The sequence below is a fragment of the Rhagoletis zephyria genome, unplaced genomic scaffold (assembly GCF_001687245.7).
Source record: "Rhagoletis zephyria isolate East Lansing unplaced genomic scaffold, Rhagoletis_zephyria_1.1 Rzeph_scaffold_04619, whole genome shotgun sequence".
Lineage (NCBI taxonomy): Eukaryota > Metazoa > Arthropoda > Insecta > Diptera > Tephritidae > Rhagoletis > Rhagoletis zephyria.
The window spans coordinates 28,798-48,360 of record NW_016161702.1 but is presented as its reverse complement, the minus strand read 5'-3'; the positions used below and the strand labels follow the sequence as shown (position 1 = coordinate 48,360).

Below are 19,563 nucleotides of genomic sequence, written 5' to 3'. Positions count from 1 at the left end.
GAGCGCAGTTAAAAAACTAAAAACTTGTATTTAAAAAAAAAAATATATATATATGCATCATTCTAGTGCGTTTCGCCAATTAAAAAAAATAAACTTTTTGTACGGTTCAATCAAGAATTAAGCGTAGCTATTAAGGCTTTCTTTTTAATTGCTAATTTTCAAATTTATAGTTTTTCAGTTCTACGTCATAGATACATATAGTGTCTCAAAGCACTTTGATCCAACTGTTTGCTTTCAACTGCATATTGATGCTCGTCTGCAATAATGACACAGTTAAAAAAAAAATGCAGAGGACCATCGATATGTGCATTTGTATACAAAAAAATAGAACTCTTATTTACCCAAATTAAGCATTCAAATTAAAAATTTACTTAACTTTAAATTAAAGTATACTACAAAAATATGTATGTAGGTACTCCAAACTGTTAATCGTAAAGCAATTCTTATACACAACAAATCAAAAATGTGTGAAATGAAATAAAATTTTAAAAGAAATTAGAGCATACATGTTTTTTTGTTATTAAACCCACCTAGTGTAAAATAACTCTGTAATTTCTTTAGCATTTTAGAAGATTTTTAGTTGAGCATCAATAAAGCAACGAGGTTACAATAATGCGGTAATTATTACATAGCTCATACATACATTACAGCCAAGCTGCTACTCCGAAAATTGAGTTATTTCCCGAAATTGAGTTATTTCCCGAAATTGAGTTATTTCCCGAAATAGATTTTTTCTAAATCAGCGGAGGTCTTCTCTCCATACGACCGCCAGCAGTTAACGCATTTCATTCGCCATCAGTCTTACGCCATGGCCTAAGCAGCGTAGCCACTGACCTACATATGTATGTATGTACGTCTATATCGCTGTAAAGTTCATTATACCATCGCCTTCCGTGCTCATGTACGCAACGTGCGCAAAATAAAATATGCAGAATCTTTCTTACGTTCAGTTCTAGCCTAATCCCATTGGTGAATTTGAAGAATGAATAGTCGATATTCATCTTGTCTCAAAACATACTTTAGTATCACACGGTTCGGAGAGTTCCTTCCAAATCATGGCATTGCTCAACGATATTTCATTCAGCCACCGTTTACGGTGGGCTTTAGCCTTTCACAAAATCCTCTTGATTCCGCTATAGTTGGCGCTTATTAAAGAGTCGCACGGCTGGCTCTGTATTTGAATATCTCGACTGTTATACCGCCGCCGATAGCAGCTATCAAGAACCCAGGTATTACTATTAGTTCATGGTCGGATAATGAAGCATCGATTCCGTCATCATCACCACCATAGTCTTCGCTGCTGGTACCATTCAACAAGGCCCAGAAGTATTCATTCCGTCTTTATGTCATCCAATCTCGAACCTCACTTTAAAGTGGATTCCAGAGTGACGTTTGTTAATAGCCAGTAAGAACGATAGAATTTGGGCCACTTGCCGTGGCACATGAAGTGGACATCGCAAACCTCGATGGAGGATGTCCAATTAGAGGAGAAGCTCCGCCAAAAATGCAGCCAAAAAAAGTGCCAAAGTATTGTTATATTACACAAGTACACAAAAAAAGTACTACCTACCGACATGTATTTTGACCAACTGAATCCGAAACCGAGGCTCCTTTGACTCGTATACCCTCAAAATTTCGAGTAAACTAGGACTTTTTTTTGACATTTTTTCATAATTTTTGCAATTCAAATATATGTTGGTAGTTGGGTCTGGTAAAAAGCACACACCCTTTTTTTGTGGGCCGGTGTTTTATAAAAAAATTGTAATAAAATAAAATCGAAAATAGTCCCTTTGCATTGAAAAGAGCGATGGGTATTTTTTTTTTAAAATTCTTTTTTCAGTTTATTTTAATTTTATTTTATGTCTTTTTTACTTTCTGCACATATTACTGTTTACCGCATTGATGTGTTTAATTTTTTTTTGGTAACTCCATTCAATAAGCCGGCATAAGTAGTATGTGCAAGTTGTTTTAGCGACTTATTTTTGAGAGCTTCTATCAACCACTTTGGACATGTATGTATTTGTGCATGAAATGTGGAAATACCCCTGCAGCGAAAAGCCAAACCAGTGAGTAAAAATACCAGTTCATTTACTGGCTGAAGCGATGGCCTACCAACAGTGCGACCATTTCGACAACTCATACGATATCTGCCTCTGAATTGTCAAAGTAAACAAGTAATTTTTAGCAAAAAAAAAACCGACTTCAACTCCCATATAAAAAAAAAATATATATATATATATCTCATGATCCACTGATCGGATCTCAACCAGATTAGTATGGGACCACCTCTGAGACACCATCTTTGCGATGCAAATGAAATTTCGAAATCGGTTGACGTGGTCCAAAATTATGTGGTAACATACATACAAAAAAAAGTTTTCCGACGAACTGATAACCTCCTCCTTTTTTGGAAGCTGGAACTGTTGGAGCGCTGCAACCAAAATGTCATTCTGACTCCTTTCAAGCGGTATGAATCGGGGAAACTGCTATGAAATTAGTATTTCTACTGGTAGGTGCTGATACATAGCTAGACAATTAACGTCTCGTAGGACAATGACATTTTAAAACTAATAGAACGTGAACTAATTGAGCTGCCACCAATATCTAGTTTATGAACTACATAGTGCGTATTCGGCAATTCGAAATCTAACTAGTTACCATTTGTCGAACAAGTAAAGCAGCTCAAACTACTTCGCCCCTGAAATACTGCAATGCCAAAATCACAAGTTGCATTCCAGCAGTTGTAGAAAATATGTACGCAGAATTATGGTGAACCAGTCATATCTCTAAATTGACTGACGGATTTCCCTACAGGGTATGTGTACGTAGTATTTGTGTGCATGCGTTGTGCATTTGTGTGCGCGCTCGCCGTTTGTGTATGACGTATCCGTTTTTGCTCTTGAAGCTCACAATTAAAACACGTACCTATACGAATGAGAGTATAACCCAGAGAATTCAGATACTTACAAGTATAACCAAATTCGGTCATAGTCGAGTATAATGAACTCTACGATCAGAATGTTGCTAATAGACTGTTAGTTGGACGAGTTAATTGGCTATATATTGCTCACAGATTTGCTAGTTCAGAGCGTCCAGTTAGATTTGTTAACAAGAATCTATGTAGATACTTACCAAATTTGGTTTGGTTTGAAAATAACTGGACCGGGCATCATTTTGATGATTGAGCATAAACTCAAGTGAATTTGATGTGTTGCAGAAGCAAGTGAAGAAGTAACTCTCGACAGAAAAGAGTTGATTGGAATGATTAGGCAAATGTTTAAAGAAATGGTAACTAAGCTATCAACAGGGAATCTCAAATAGCCCACGTGATTAATTGAGCTAATATATTGAAAAAAAGAGTTGAAACCTTAATGATTTAAGATGTACCGTGGGATCTAGTTGCTAAATGGCATAAAGTTTTGGTCAAAGATCGAAGAAAATTTAGTGGACACCATCTGTTATAAATGTACATATGTGTGGTGGAATAAGTTTTTCACAAGGTATCTTTTGTCGAAGCTGCAGAGGCCTGTAAGAACTAATACTAAACCACAATGGTCAAGGTACCAACTAAAAATTTGATATATCCGGTCCGGTTTCAATGCTGCACTGAGGTTCGAGTAAATGAACAAATGTTATAAGTTTTTAAACTTAGTGACAATTTTGATCGCTTCCGAATTTGGGGTTTTTAAAAGATCAAAATTATTCGAAGGTCCAAATTTTAGACTAAAATCAAACAAATCTTCACTTGAAATAAATGCATCAAGCAATAACTTTTTTATGCTATTTTTTGTGAGGTTCCCTTTTAAATTTTTCGATGAAAAGCATTACGCTTTTCTTTCCACATACTTGAGTTGAAAATTGTTTCAATGATTTGAATGAGTCATCAATCTTTTTGACTGATCATATTCTTTTAAGAAAACGTTTTTTTGCTGTATTTCCTCACTTCCGGTCCTTCTTATGCCGCAAGTCATGACCGATTCCTCATGCCAAACACATCCACACAGTGGTGTTAGTGCTCTCATACACACATACAAATTCATTTGTTAGGGTAGTCCGTCCAATAACAAATGGCACTCAACGAGCAGCTGTTGCCAGTAATGCGCATGCCCACTCCATGCCGGTGTAGCGTACCGGCTGGTCGATATGCGCGCAGCAAGGTCGCATTCGCCATCGCCATCGCCTTCGTCGTCGTCATAGTCATCGCTTGCCAACTTGCTGGCTTTTACACTCGTATTGCAGCAGTAGAGATTTGCTCATCGACGTGTACGTACTCGAATTTGGTGAAAACGCAGTGCGAACGACGCGAATCTACCGAAGCGGCAGGCAATGCTTGGTTGTACGCCGTGAGTTGTGCTAATTAATATTTTTTGTTTATAAACAAAAAGAAAACGCCGGGACGCCAAAAATACGCTAAACCCATTCGCAGGTGAAAAATAGAATAGATTTACACAGTGAAAAAATGCAGTAATGGGCGGCAGTAGGAGTTACAGTGTAAGCAGCAATGGCAGTACGAGCAGTGGTGGCAGCACTTGCGGAAATTACAGTGAATACAGCGCTGCAGGCCGTAGTGAAAAGTTATGTAGAGTGATGGCAATAGTAGCACCAAAGTTGGTATACAGCAGAGCTGGCAATCAGCGATTACCGGTAGCAGGCGGTGGAGGAGCAGTGGCGTCGCAACAGCCACATCAACGGGTGCGGCCACGTCGCATAATGTGCCGCTGTTGCCTGTCGGAGCAGCAGCAGCAGCAGCAGCCCACCACGGGCCAGTCACCGCCGGACTCATGCTCCGATGAGGAGACTCCCCTTTTGGAGTTTGTGCCACTGGACACCTTGGCCATGGTGGATTTGCGCGATGATAAGTTTACAACTTCAACGACAGCCGGCAATGATTCATACAAGGCTATCAGAACGCTATCGACCAAAGGCAACAAACTCAATGGCACGCCAACAACAATGATGGCCAACAGCTGTGGTGGTAGCGTCGACAGTGGCAGTGGCAGTGGCAGCACCACCACCACCCTGCTCGATTGTTTGAACGCGTGTGCGCGCATTGGCGCTTCGCTTGCGGACATTGAACTGCCCCAACACATCTGTCTCGACTGCTGTCACACACTGGAGATGTGCAGCGAGTTCATACGTTGCGTACGGAATGCGGACAAAATTCTACGCAGACGTTGTGCGCTGCCGGCAAAGCGCTCACGACAACAACAACAGCTTCTGCAACAGCTGCCGCAGCAACGACAAGCAGCCGGAATGCCGGTTGTAGGCATCGTTGATTTGAATGGCGAGGAGGGACCAGCAGCGAAACGTAGGCGGCGTCGTGAAGAGGTGTGTCCCCCGTGCGTGTATGTGTATACGAGTAGTATTTTAGCACATTTCTATTTAGTACTTTGTAGTAAATGGAAAATCTCGTCTATAAGAGTGCCTTTTGTTGTAGTTGTTCTTATACATAGTGTGCTACTAAATAATTTGAATGAAATGAGTGCAATGAATTTTATTTTATAACAGAAAGTGCAGCAGTTGAGTGCCGGTCGTGCCAGTGGCAGCGCAAGAGGCCTCGGCTACAACACGCCCAAGTCAATATCCTTGCCGAAGTCAGTGTCGGCGACGGCGACGGCGGCAGCGGCAGCGACGGCGACGACAGCGTCAGCGGAGAGGGGTAAGTGTGAAAAAAGAAACGATGTACGCAAATGTACATTGCGAGCCTTTTATAGTAGGAATATAGTAGTGTGTACATGTGTGCTTATGTGCATTGCATGCGGCATGAGTCAGACGAAGCCATTTGTTTTCGTTTACTTATTACTTATGGTGCTTAACCCACAATTACATACATACGTGCGTACCTATGTACATATAATAAAAATGTCAGCTGTGTTGTTGCAAGAGTTTTTTTCGCTAAAATTCTGTGGAATTGGGGTTTCGAGAATTAACTTAGTTGAGTTTAGTGAAAAAATATTATATGAGTTTAAGAAAAATGATATTTTCTGCTTTGTTTAGCAGAATATGAGGCAAAAAGTCTAACATGCCTTGGAAAAATGGTGAAAATTGCTGGTTAAGCATTTCGCGAGTGCAAAATGACAAACAAGTTCAGAGAGGGAAAAATTAAAAAAAAAAAAGAAATAAAAAGTGAAACTTGTTTTTTTTGTTTAATGGAGTAATTAAGAAACCTAAACTTCAATTTAACAACTAAAACTAAAAAAAAATGCGGTTGATATTTACTTGTACCTACAAGCGTTTTTAACCGAAATAACCGAAATAACTTTAACGTGAAAATATGAAATTGTTTTAAAATTTGGGTTATTTATAAAAACAACTGTTGTGTGAAGATATAAAACTACTATTTGTGGTGATTCCAATTAAAGGTACGCGGGGCATTAAAAACAATACAAGTAAGTACACTGGGGTGCACCAGTTTTTTTTTACGAAATGAGTTATTAACTTTCGTCAAGCTTTTGTAAACTTCCGCAATGATATTTTCCACACATTACCTACTTGTTATTATCCATTGATAACACTGCATCACAAACTTTAGTTTGATTTTTGTTCTCCAGACGCCACTATCCAATTTCTACGTAGAATTGCACGGTGATTCCGAAAATCGAGTTCGGTCTTTCTTTTTTCTGTAGAATTTCGTCGATTTTGGCCGACCAAGCCGAGCTCCAAACATCCAAATTTCCGGAGGGAAATTGAGCAACCCAAAAAGGAAGAATCAAAGAAAAAAACCCTCCCGTAATATCTTTTTACATGCGAAATTAGTTCTAGAAATCACTCATATGTACATAGTTTAAAGCATCGTAAGAAATAACTGTGGGTTAATTGCTCAGTCACTTGCAAAATGCAGTAAGTAACTTTGCCGCTGTGATAGCAAACTCGAATTCACCCCAAATTTCTCATTACTTCTATCAAATATTTTATTTTCCAAAATATCGCCCTCTACACTTTCATATCAACACTTCTTCCCGAAAGCGGATAAGAATAAAAAAAAAAATGCGATATCGCCGGCGATGATTTTTACAGAAACGTTGTATCAAATTAGTGACTTCCGTTACGATTTTTACTTCTTTCTGCGGGTATACCACTTAGTATTACTTTGTTTCTGGAGTGAAATTCTCTCACTCTAGCTAACTGTACTATGTTTGCTTTTTTTTTTGCTCTCAAGCATTCCAAGTAATTTTGTTATTAACCGTTCAGCAGCTCTAATTTCTTTAAGTTATTTGTAATTATTTTGTGTAAAACATCATTATCATCATTTCACTTTAATCTGTTTTTACACCTTTTACCTGCTACGCTTTATTCAAAAGAAAGATCTACAACGATTAGTAAAGGTTAGGTGATTTCGGAATGAAGTGGAAGTGATTGCCATATCTGGCCACTAACTGCGAGGTGAATGTTTGTTTAATTTTCAAGCGACATGGCCATGGAAAGGTGCTCTCTTATGCAAATTATTTTAAATGATATTGCCGATGACGAGATCAAGTGGTTGCGAAGACATACCACCACCAATGTTGTGAATTTAAATGAGTTAATGATGGAAGACAAGAAAGGAAATTGTTTTTTTTTTTTGTCAAAACATTCAAATTTGCAAATACTGCTAGAAATACAAAGATTTAGAATAGGGCACCGAACTTAGAAAAAAAATTAATAATTAAGAAATGTTATACATATATACATACATACATATGTATGAATTGGATAAAAATAATTTGTGTTTATATGCACCTATTTTGCACATACAAATGTAGGCACTTACATATATTTAAGAACTCCTAAGCATGACATTTTCCCATTACTGTTATTGCATTTTGCCCACTGCCAACACCGCACTTCCTCTGCCCACGGCCACACGAAAAGCTCATGGAAACAAACTCTAACAGTACTAAAAGCATTGTTCGCCAAAAAGTGTTTTGCATTGCAACGATTTTAAACGTCATTGCCTATTAATTATAAGTGGCTTAAGTACATTTACGGTGTGTCTATGTTTATGTCCATACAATGTGAATAACATTATTTATTATTTCATTTACTCGCATACCCATTTCGGTGTATTTAAAACCAATTCTACCAATATTTTAGACCTTTGTTTGGACAGAAAAAATAGCAAAGTCAATAATGCTAAGCTGCGATAAGGCATCTAATTTACTCACAAACGAATGTGGGTATGTATCTACATACATTAGGGCAGGAAGAATTTTGTCCGATGAATATGTTGATTGAAAATTATTTGAAAAAGAGCAAAGTATTTGGCGCTCACTTTTTTCACTCAGTGTTGGCTTGAGTTTCTCCTCCGAATTTTCTTGTGTGCCTCTATATTTTCACATAAAAGTACGTCGCCTCTGAACGAACAAAAAAAAATGGTTTTTTTGGAAGTTGCTTGGACCAGACATCCAATCGTGCTTCTACCTATTGTGCTTTTTTCGATGTCCAGTATTGAGATCGTTACCTATAAGACCACTTCTTCCGTTCTTTTCCTCTCCTAAATCATCCGAGGGAACTAAAAGACTTTAGGGCCACCGAAGATAACTAAATCTTTATTCCAATAGATAGAAATACCTTAGTACTAAAAGTTTGGTTTCGTTACAGCTTTATTTTCTGGGAGATGAAATAATTTGCCGCTTTCTAAAATTTCTGAAATAAATTGCTCACCCTAAAGTGCAATGTACATACATATGTAAATACATTTCTAACCAACTGACCGTATATAGAAGTTCACATAACTCCAAGAACTTATGAAGTATGGTTACGTAAATAAATAGAGTATTTGTGCTTTTAAATGTACATCAGGGTGGTCTAAAAATGCATGTGAAAAGGTAAAGTCGGAAATTTTATGCTCATACACCCTAGCTTTGTTCTATATCTATATCGAAAAAAAACTTTATCCCTGTATTTATTATTTTGAAATAAAAAAAATATTTAGAGGTCGCTCAAAGCGCTGAAAGTTTTCCATGTATTGTATGTATATGGGAAAAAACAGTTTTCGTAGAAACGGTATAGAATTCTTCAAATTCAATATTTTTCGATCGGAAAATTTCGTTTCTCATCAGAAGACTTCCAGTAACAATACTCAATTGCTTAATTAATCATTTTCTATTATTAACTATTTTTCATAGCACCCCAAAAACCTCAAAAAATTCATAGTTAATAATAAAAATTGACCTATAAATATTTTTCGAGATTAAAATAAAAAAACAGGGGTATTTTTTTTTGGTATCAAATAATCCTAGGCGATGAGAACATTAAAATTCCGACTTTCCCTTTTCTTTAGATCACCCTAATGTCAATGCATGCATTTTGGGACTAGCGTTCTCCACTTAAGATCTTAGGCAACAATGCCGTTAATTAATTTTCAATTGACCAAGTTTTGAGTAGGTGTTTGAAACTCAAAACTCTAATGTCAACATTGCAGCCTTCATACGTTGGAGCCAGAGGTTGAACCCAAGCTGGGGGCCTACGCTGTCTGTTAAGCTGTCTGCCGCAATATAGTACACATGTATGTAAATACATACTTATGTATGTAAGTACATACTACTCATACCGATTGATCGATATTAATGAATATGGATTCGTTGGAGTGGAAGCTTTTCACACTGATTTTGTCTACCGAACAGATGTTGAGATCATTTATTTACATACTTCCGACATATGTATGTATGGATATGTACATATGGACATACATACATAATTATGTTTTTTTCAACTACCTTAAAACTCGATTTCATTTAAAGAAAAGTGAAAAAATATACTTATCCATAAATAGCATGTACATTAGGGTGGTCAAATATATCGCAAAAATAAGACCCATATTTTTATTTTTAAATCGGTTAACATTTTACCGTTCCACAGGGCCTTTGAAGTTTTCCATATATGTCGGGAAAGTAATATTTTTTTTTTAATTGCTTTAACATCGTTAAAAATAAGTGTTTTTGTCTCATTTGGCTATCGCTAACTTAATGAAAATTATTGTTAAAATTAAAATCTGTAATTATTTTTTAAATTTTATCATGTAAAATTAGCCACAAATTGGTTAGAAATCATTTTTATTCATTTTAAAGTTGATAAAAAATTTAAAATTTTTCCACATTGTTTTTGCCCAGCTTGAAATTTTTTCAACTATAAGTGACTACAGAAAAATACTAATTTTTAAATTTGAATTTCGAAACCAATAAAAAGAGGATTAAAAATAATTATACCGTAAAGTTCTGTCGTAACTTCTTTTCCCTTTTTTACATTGTGTGGAAGTGATGTGATTAGAGAATCGGGTGGCTTGGTTATACATACATATATTAACCGATTTCAAAACAAAAAATTCAGGTCTCCTTATTTTCCATTTTATAAAAATCTGGGCGGGTTGGCATCAATAAAATTCCAAAAAGTAAATTTTCCTGTATATTTTTGGACCACCCTAATGTTCGTAAGTACTCGTATGCATACATATTTGTTTAGGTACTCGCAATTTTATTTGCCTTTGCAAGTTCTTGCCCTCTTCTAAATCTGTATTTGGTGATAATATTTTACTCGCAAACCATGAGAAATCTTACAAATACCATTTCAAATGTATGAGCATTTTCCCAATGAAATTTTCTAGAAAAAAAAATAATAATAATTGTTCATGCGAGTAGTAGCAAATATGTATACGAAAACAAAAGGCCGCACTAAATTACATACATATTTACATAGATGCTTCCATGTGTACGCACATACATAAATACATACATATGTGCATGCTATCACAAATTGAACTTGATTTGGCACCATGCTTGAAATAAATTAAAGAAATTATTCATAAAATCAGCTGCTGCATACCAGCTTACTCATAAATATTAATCTACAAACCCACTGTGTATATACATATTTATGGTGATTAGAGTATGTAGAAAAAACATAAACGGCATATACTACATATGCGCATATCTAGCTAGATAAATAAATAAACACATGAACCCTTATGGTATCAAAATATCCATATCTAAACATGTCGGCTGCATACTATCAAAGAAAAAAAAAAAACAATAATAAAAAAATACAGCAATACAATTGAGAATATGGATGTAATAAAAAGTGATTCACAAATTAACAATGAAATCCATTCATATTAATTAATCGTGCCCCCTCTCCATTCCATACATTCATATTTCTTTTGAACCGTTGTTTTCACAATATTTTTTATAAATTATTCGACTTTATTGTTAATAAATTAATTGCTTTGACGATATATCGATACGACGATATATGTATATACATAATTGCTGTCAATGCCCTATGAGATTCGGATTCTTCTTATCAGATCGGTAACTTGTTCCAGAATAGCTACCCAAAGCAGAATCGTTCGCTCTGCTATAATGAGATGTCTGTTTCAATTCAGATTTAAGAGCATATTTTGGCCTTGCTCAAATTATTGCTGATCTCAGTTGAGAACTGCAGCGCAAGTGAACGAAATAATACATAAATAGCCTTGTGTCTTATTTATAATGAGGCGTTGATATGGTGACTGAGCGTCTGGAAAATCTACAGCATATTGCATAGCTGCTATAGAGATCCTAATCTGCCTCCCTCCTCCCCTTCTGGATGCGGCGAATCGAAACCTTAAGACAAAAATCCACGCGGGTTGGGTTAATCTGGCCGACGTTGAGTCGCACATAGTCGGGTAGGTCCTTATCGTTGCCAGTTGGAGCTCGTTTTTACGCGTTGAACTAGACGTCACAAAGGATGTCAACGTTTTTTGCGAATTTAAGTAGAAATTTCAGCCCTAATTTTGAGATTTCCTCTAACTTATCGAATTAGTAGGCTCCCAAGAAATTTAGTAGTGTTTTTTTTTTTACAGTGCCGGACATCGGCAGTGAAGATGCTCCAAGGTTTCCCTGGTCTCCCGATCACGACACTTCATGCACCTGTGTTGAAGTGGTTTACGAATGTAGTTTGTCTTTTCGAGAGTCGGACTAGTGGCGTTCTTGGCAGACTCATCTGGTACTTCATTACCCTCTATTCCCTTGTGGCCGGGCACCCAATAGATATGACTTCCCGGCTGCGAAGGACGTTTATGGATGAGGTAACTGCCTTAGTTGTCGGCTTGATTGTCGATTCGGTGTAGGCTAGCTCTGCTGCTATACTTATTGCGAAAACTTCTGCTTGAAATATGCTGCAATGGTTGGGTAGCTTTACTGCCCGCCTGACGTTCAGTTCCCAGCAGTAAATCCCGGCACCCACTCCTGTTGCCATTTTAGAGCCGTCCTTTACAATGTTTAGGGATCTACGGCTAGGTTTCATTCCCTTGCGCCATCCCTTCTCCATGTAGTCCGTGCTGCCTGTGCTTCCCACCCCAATTGAGCTGTGCCCAAAGGTTCTGAAATTGAATTCCCCTATCACAATAACCTACCCGCGGATTTAGCAGTATGGTTTTCCGCGAATAAGTCAATGGGCGATAAACTGAGGATGATTTCAAGAGCAGCCGTTGATGCACAGTGCTGCGAGTCGCTGAACCTTCTCCATTGGCCCGAGATATGATGACTTTTTCGTGGCATTTCCCACCAACCAAAGCACCATAGAGCAGTATTGGTCTGACTGTTGTTGTGTAGCACCAATGCATCAGAGCAGGTGACAGACCCCAAGTGACTCGCAGCATTCTTTTACTTGTATAAAGGGCGTTACTGGCATTCTTCACCCTTTCATCAACATTGCGCTTCCGCAGTAGCTTACTGTCCAAGACTACTCCCAAATACTTTGTGTACTCTTCAATTGACAGCTCGATGCTACCTAGCCTCGGGGGCCTCCACACTGGAACCTTATATTTTCTTGTGAAGTGTATAAGGTCTGTTTTGTCTTAATATGAACACATAAAAATAAATAAAATCTTTTGAGAATCAGAGGGTCTACGCTGTTTTGCAATATACTTTTTGATTTCAGACCACTGTTCGTCGGTCCCCCACTCATTTAAGCCTGCTAGGCAAGAATAGTTTTAGTAAAGTTGTGTTTAAAGTGAAACCTCGAAAGACAACTATCCGCCTGGTCTATTAGACCAGAAGTAAAAGGAGGTCTTCCTGGGTGGTATCACACAAGTGGAAAAACTTTTATTTATTTTTGATTTAATTTTAATTAACACAGTTCGTTGAAAAGTTGCCAGGGTTATTAAGTACAATTAAAGCATAAACAGACGGCAGCGTTGATCCGGATCAACTCGGGAATTTACTGCAGTTGATCCGGATTAAGTCCGATTTAATCGGGATCCACGTGGCCGTATGTTTAAGCTTTTAGATAGCACCGGCGATATCCAGGCAGAGAAGCTATTGGAGGTTGGAATGCGTGATTTCTTTCATCTGGCAGATTCATTAAATATATGTAAGATTATGTTCTCATTCATTCATAAATTCAAATTGCTACCTTGGTTTTTCGGTGGTTAAGTCGTGCAGAACGCCAGCCACAATCATATAACCAATTAACACAGTAATTTCCTCTAATGCCACATAGTACATACATACATACACACATGAGTTAGCATATAACTTAGCTAATTGAAGCACTTCAATTATAAACATGCTCTGCATGACCTAACAACGGCAAATCTTAATTTTATTTTTTCGCATTTTTGCACATTTTCAGATGAATTACTGGACAGCAGCGTGTCATTGGCAGGCGTGGACGAGAGCAATTTTGTGCGCTCATTTGACAGTGGCATTGAAATTGACGAAGACTTGAGTTCTGTCAAATCGAGCGATTGTAGCGCGAATGAGCAACCGATAAGCTGCCATCTGGCGAAATATGAAGGCTATACTTATGTGGTCAACGAAACACTTTCACATGATCTCGAACGCTTTCACAGGAGTGGGCGTATTCAGGCTGCCAGCAGTGGGGGTGCTGCAGCAACATACAAATGTGGCTTCTGCATTTTCGAGTGCAGTGTGCGGCTGGAGCTGAATAAACACTTGCAAATACATTTGGGTGAGCTGGCTGCGAGCGATTATAAATTCCGTTGTTTTTGTTTTTTTTTTCGTATGCATTTATTGATTTCATTACTGTGATTTTGTTTTTGCTTTTGCGCATTTCAGGCCCGCCACAACACAGCTGTCGTAAATGCAATTTTGTTGGCCACTTTAAGTTTTTACTGGCGCAGCATATGCGTAATGTACACCACTGTACGCTGGAGGCGATTGGAACGGGTCAAGAAGGTATGGAATGAATACTTTCGTTGAATATTGCTTATGTATGCACACTTAGGGTGGTACTTAAAGAATTGAATGGACGATTTTTTTCAGTCTCACCCACTCAATCAGTAATGCCATGATCACAGATATGACATATAAATTTTGGCCCCGATTTGAGTCGGTTAAAGCGTGTCGAACAGGGGGGAAATGTTCAGATTCCTCTATAGAGACTCACAAAATTAAATATTTTTTTTGATCTAATACCCAAAATCGACACTACCATAGTCGAAGATATCACATACAAATTTTGGTTTTCATAGAGGAATCTGTACTTTGCCCCCTGTGCGACACGCCTTAACCGTCTCCAATCGGGACCACAATTTATTTGTGATATCTTCGACTATAGTAGAATTGACGGGGTTGAGGCTTAGGAAATCTGATTAAAAATTTGCTTTCTACATTTAAGGACATTATATTAGGGTGGTCCTAAACATATCAACATCAAAATTTTGTAAGGGGAGCCCTTTATTATGTTCTACGTACAAAATAAAGACATCCACGAAAATGTCAAAATTTTTACCAAATTTTTAGGCGCCACTATTAGGTTTAAAAAATTTAAAATTATTTAAAAAATCGCACAAATTATACCAAAATTTGGTTAGAAATGAGATGAACTGGACATTTACTTATTTATATTTTAATAAAAAAAAATCATCTTGGTTTTAACAAAATAAATATTAATATTTTAAGGACTACCCTAATGCGTATGCAAGCTTGAATAAAAATAAAAGTTGGAGTATTTAATTACTTATGTCTAATTGTGTGTTCGTGGGCATTAGGGTATCTTATCAGCTTTTGAGCTGCGTCACACAAACCAAAATATACGCGAATAAAAAAGCATATGTGTCCTCCCTAAAATTTTTTATTTTTATTTACAATAGAAGAAGTGCAATATTTATTCACCAGAAGCCGATAACGACGATTTTCAATGTTTGTTTATTTATTTCTCTGTTGTTTGCAAAAAAAAAAATATAGCGAAGGTTGGCGGCGATATCGCACGCGGTTGCCAAGTAGCTGGAACAGTAGCAGCAGCTGCAGAGGGTCCCAAATACCACTGCCATTTATGTGGAGAATGTTTTGTCAATTATGATGCCTTGCAACAGCATCGAAAATCGCACAAAGGTGTGTCATTGTTGCAAATGTAAAATATTATTCGATATTGATTTTTGTTTTATTTATTTTGCAGTTTTTTGTCAATGCACCGTGTGTACGTACAAAAGTTCGACTCGCGAAAATGTTCTGGAGCATATGGCTAAAGAGCACAAGGTACTCGTGGAGCGGCGTTTAATTGGTGAGTAGAGGGTACAAGGGGAATATTGAAAACAAAAATACTGAAATGAGGAAAGCAAAATTAGATTCAAGAACTTCGTAGAGGACTAAAAAAATTTGGTAAATAGTTGTTTTCAGAAACCCTAACCTTTTAAAAAGTTATGAATTAAATTCGAAAATAAAAAGAAGAAAAAAAAAAAATTTTTATTTTTAGATCATTACAAAAAACTTACTTTCTGATAATAATTTTTTCGATCAAGAATACCCGCGAAATTTGGTTAATTTTTATTCGTTATGAACGAAAAAAATAAAAATCAAAAATAATAAAAAAAATTGGAAAAGGCATAAAATCCAAAAAAAAACCTTTATTCTTGATGGAAAAAAATAAAAACACGGAGTTTGAGCAAAAAAATTGAAATCCAATTTTAACGGTTAAATTATGATTTTTATTAAAATTTGTATTGTAACGGGTCACTCTTTAAACAAAGTAAGGTCATTTCTACGAATACAATTATGAACGTTTTTAGTTAAATTTTTGTTTTTAAGAGGACATACCTTAATAAACTGCAAACCCGTCTTCCGGTATTTTTTGAGTTATGAACTTCTTTTAGCAAACGAGCGATATGTATTTGAAGAACATATTTTCGTTTCTTTTAAAGCAGACCTTGATGAAAAATTAGCTAAATTATATCGTGAAAATAAGCCTAACCCCAAAAAGGCCCATTTTTTTCTTCTGAGCAAATTAGCTCTTCAAGACATCGGGGTCGCTTAATCGCCAAAAAAATTAAGTGTATAACACCTGAAACAGAAACTCATAGCCGTCTTAAGTTTTTTATATGCCTCCAGTTTCCTTTTCCGTAGCTCACTTAGTTAGGCATTGTCTATAAAATTGTGCACTGAGATTAAAGTAGTTACGAAAATAAAATGTAATGCAGTAGAAGCTCCACACATCTCTGTTTCTTTTATATCGCGGTTCAAGAGCACACTGTCAAATATTTTGACAGGATATTAATTGGGCAGAAGAAGACAATTTTTCACTTGTAAGTGTGTACAACTACTATCGTGGCGTGGCATTGAATGACAGCTAAGTGTTTTCCAAATAAGTTGTTTTTAAATGTGGTTGGGATACCTTTGAATAATTCATAAACTTGAAAGAAAGTCATTTCGGTGCAAGCTTCAATACTTTCGTAGTTGTTTTCGGTTTAAGGAAATGTCCTACGGTTCTTGAATTAATGAAATATCTATGTAAATGCATGTAAAAAGAGATATATGTAATTTAATAATTATAATTAATATTTATAATTGTTTTTATTTTCAAGTTAAATATATACCGCTTCAGCGAATTAATGCCGAACACCTAAAAGAATTTGGAGGCAAAAAAACTGTAAGCGATTCTGCAGAATCAAAACTGTTACCAAAGGACAATAAATATCGAAAACATTTATGCCAATTTTGTGGTTAGTATCCAAACTTTGTTTCGCCTTACATCACCCAACAAATTTTAAACTTGCTTTTATATTGGCAATTCGCAGAAACTTGAATAGCTCGACCTTTGAGACTTTCGAGTTTTTTCGGTTTAAAAGAATACATACATACGTTTATTATCTTTTTTCAACAGTTTTTAATAAATATGTATATGTCTTTATCTGAATTATCCAGGCAAATGCTTCGATCGGCGCTTCCATTTGCTAAAGCACGAGTATGGCGTGCATCGGCTGGAAATCGAGCAGACGACTGGTGTTGATGCCAGGACGCGTGCGAAATTGCCAGGTTTCGGGAGCGGCGGGAGCACGTCAACAAAGCACACAAAACTCAAATATTTGCGACAACGTAACGCGGTGCACGCGGCACGCCAACAACGCTGCATCGAGGATCTCTCGCTGCTGGACGATCAGCAGCCAGGCCAAGATATAACAAGTGAATTTCAATGTGAAATCTGTTCGGCCGTATTCATGTTCAATTTCGAGTTAAAATATCATATGCGCACGCATAAGATCAGCACGCATACACAAACAGGGGCAGGGGGCAAGGAGGCAGCTGATAAGCGTACCGACACGCCTACTCCACTGGTATCAGCAAAATGCACACAGCCGCTAGCAGCTGTTATCACAACGCAGCGAGTACAAAAAGTACTTGTAGTTGAGAACAAAGGAAAGGGCGAAGGCGATAATGCTGGCGACGGAGACGGCAAAGGAGGTGGCGAAAGCGATAGTGAAGCCAATGGCGAGCGGGAGACTGAAGCTGAGGATGATTCATTGAAGTATACGAATACTTTCTCAAATAATATGGATGCCACTTTGCCAGGCTTGCCTGGTAGCGTTGATTTGGACTTGATGGCATTGGTGGCGCCGCAAATGTCGCCACTGGATTCACTGGATGCTAGTCCGACCAGCAGCAACAACAGTTTCGACATCAACTACGATGATCAATTGTATTTGAATGAATTCGATTTGGGTCTGCTGGACTGCAGTGGAGGATTTGGTGGATTTTAGTTGGCATCAGCGTAGAGACTAATTATTACATAATTAGATATTTGCTTTTTATTTTTGTTTGCTTGCCTATTTTGATTGAGTGGGAAAAAGGCACGTAAGCATTGTAAGCATTCGAGGAGAAAAGGTCAGAGACTGAGCGAAGTGAAAAGCAATACAAAGACAATTGCTGCAATATTTTTATATATATTTTTTCATTGAAACTAACACACACACACATACTTATTTAATACTAACAGTCATATTTGCTTAAACTTTACTTGACCACCAAAGTTTACATGAAATAGTTATCGACTTTCCAAACTCCCAGTATATAGCGTTTATGCGAATATCTCAAGAACAATTTTAAAATAAAAACAAAAGATGTTTTCTAAAATACATCAAGAATTTTAATTCTCACTTCCCACATCTAACTCACTCTTTTTGTTAGTTCAAAATTGTAAAATTTTATATTTTTCGCCAAATTAATTTAAATAATTAAGTTATCAAGTTTTACATTTCATAAATACATATTTATTAAATTCTAGGCATATGCTATTTACCAATTCCATAATATTCTTACTAATGACTGCCAATGTAAACTTGTTAGTATTTTTTCTAGTTAAGTTATTTTTTTTTAACACATTTTACCCATTAAATATTTTTTGGGCAAGTTTCTCCGGTACTTATTATAACTGTTTGTAAATCTTGCTTGAATTGTATCCTATTTTCGTATTTCTGTTTTTTATGCTCTTTTCATATTTCTATACTTTTATGATTTCAAGTCCTTAATCTGCAATTAATCAAAGAACTAATGATAAAATCATTAAAAAATTAACAATAAAAAATGCGCTCTCAACTAAAAAGTGTTTTATTGAAAGTGGGAGAAGTTCAAGAAGAGATAAATAAATTCAATAAACCAAACAAAACAAAAACTAGGCATTTCAATGTGAATTTTTTGTCTCTTGGGTTGGCTTTCACTGGAAACCCTTTTCGGAGTGTCGTAAACGCGCTTGTATAGCTTCTAGCCGTTTGCCATTGTTCGCTTGTCTTTCGTCGCTAAAGACCGTCCGAAAATTCCAGGCTTATCTGTATCATGCAATTATTCATACAAAATATGTAAAAATATAAACATTTTTACTGCGGGATTTCTACAGAATCGTACAAAGTCTTTGGCATAATTGAAATCATAGTGGTTTCGTATTTTTATCGGCTTTGTTGCCAGGCAGCTCTCCCAAGACCAAGATGTGGGGTGAGGTCGAAACCGTTTGTTGAGCTCGGGAACTGCCATAGCTTAGGAGCTGGTGCGTAAGCGAGATCAGGAAAGGTAAAAGAGAGAATTTTAGAACTCTCTGGAAAGGCATTTCTTCAACCCGCGCAACCGGAAGGCTACACAAAGCCCAGGAAATGGAAGAGACTAAATTAGCACTTACTTTCTAACTTTCAAACGCAGCCAACACTAATTGCAAAGAACCGGCCCAGAATCCAGAGAGATCAGTACGATTCGTCGCATTGGAAGATGGCCACAGGTCTACGGAAATATATCACACGTGGGCGTTTGCCAGACATTAGGGAAATGTACCCTTTATCAACCCAAGACCGACCGATATAAGGAAAAACCTGATTCTGTCGAA

The 19,563-nt window shown here is 36.9% G+C and overlaps 1 protein-coding gene across 2 annotated transcripts; it reads left to right on the top strand.

Annotated features, from left to right (window-relative positions):
* The first annotated feature begins 4,146 nt into the window (after nt 1-4,146).
* Nucleotides 4,147-18,917, top strand: LOC108370973 (zinc finger and BTB domain-containing protein 17-like). 2 transcript variants are annotated; one of them, XM_017626439.1, is made up of 9 exons: nt 4,147-4,343; nt 4,427-5,328; nt 5,509-5,659; nt 13,591-13,929; nt 14,037-14,156; nt 15,168-15,314; nt 15,379-15,483; nt 16,781-16,918; nt 17,121-18,917. In XM_017626439.1, exons 2-9 carry the CDS (start codon nt 4,468-4,470, stop codon nt 17,951-17,953), a joined length of 2,694 nt encoding a protein of 897 aa, XP_017481928.1. In that variant the 5' UTR covers nt 4,147-4,343; nt 4,427-4,467; the 3' UTR covers nt 17,954-18,917. The 2 variants fall into 2 exon arrangements, with proteins under 2 accessions (XP_017481928.1, XP_017481926.1); XM_017626437.1 differs by having other exon boundaries at nt 4,147-5,328.
* The last annotated feature ends 646 nt before the right edge of the window (nt 18,918-19,563 follow it).

Bases quoted from the DNA above. Each gene is read 5' to 3' on its own strand.
- LOC108370973 (XM_017626439.1), top strand. From the start codon at position 4,468: ATGGGCGGCAGTAGGAGTTACAGTGTAAGCAGCAATGGCAGTACGAGC. The intron at 13,930-14,036 runs GTGAGCTGGCTG...TGCGCATTTCAG, and splicing joins ACACTTGCAAATACATTTGG to GCCCGCCACAACACAGCTGT. The intron at 14,157-15,167 runs GTATGGAATGAA...AAAAAAATATAG, and splicing joins GATTGGAACGGGTCAAGAAG to CGAAGGTTGGCGGCGATATC.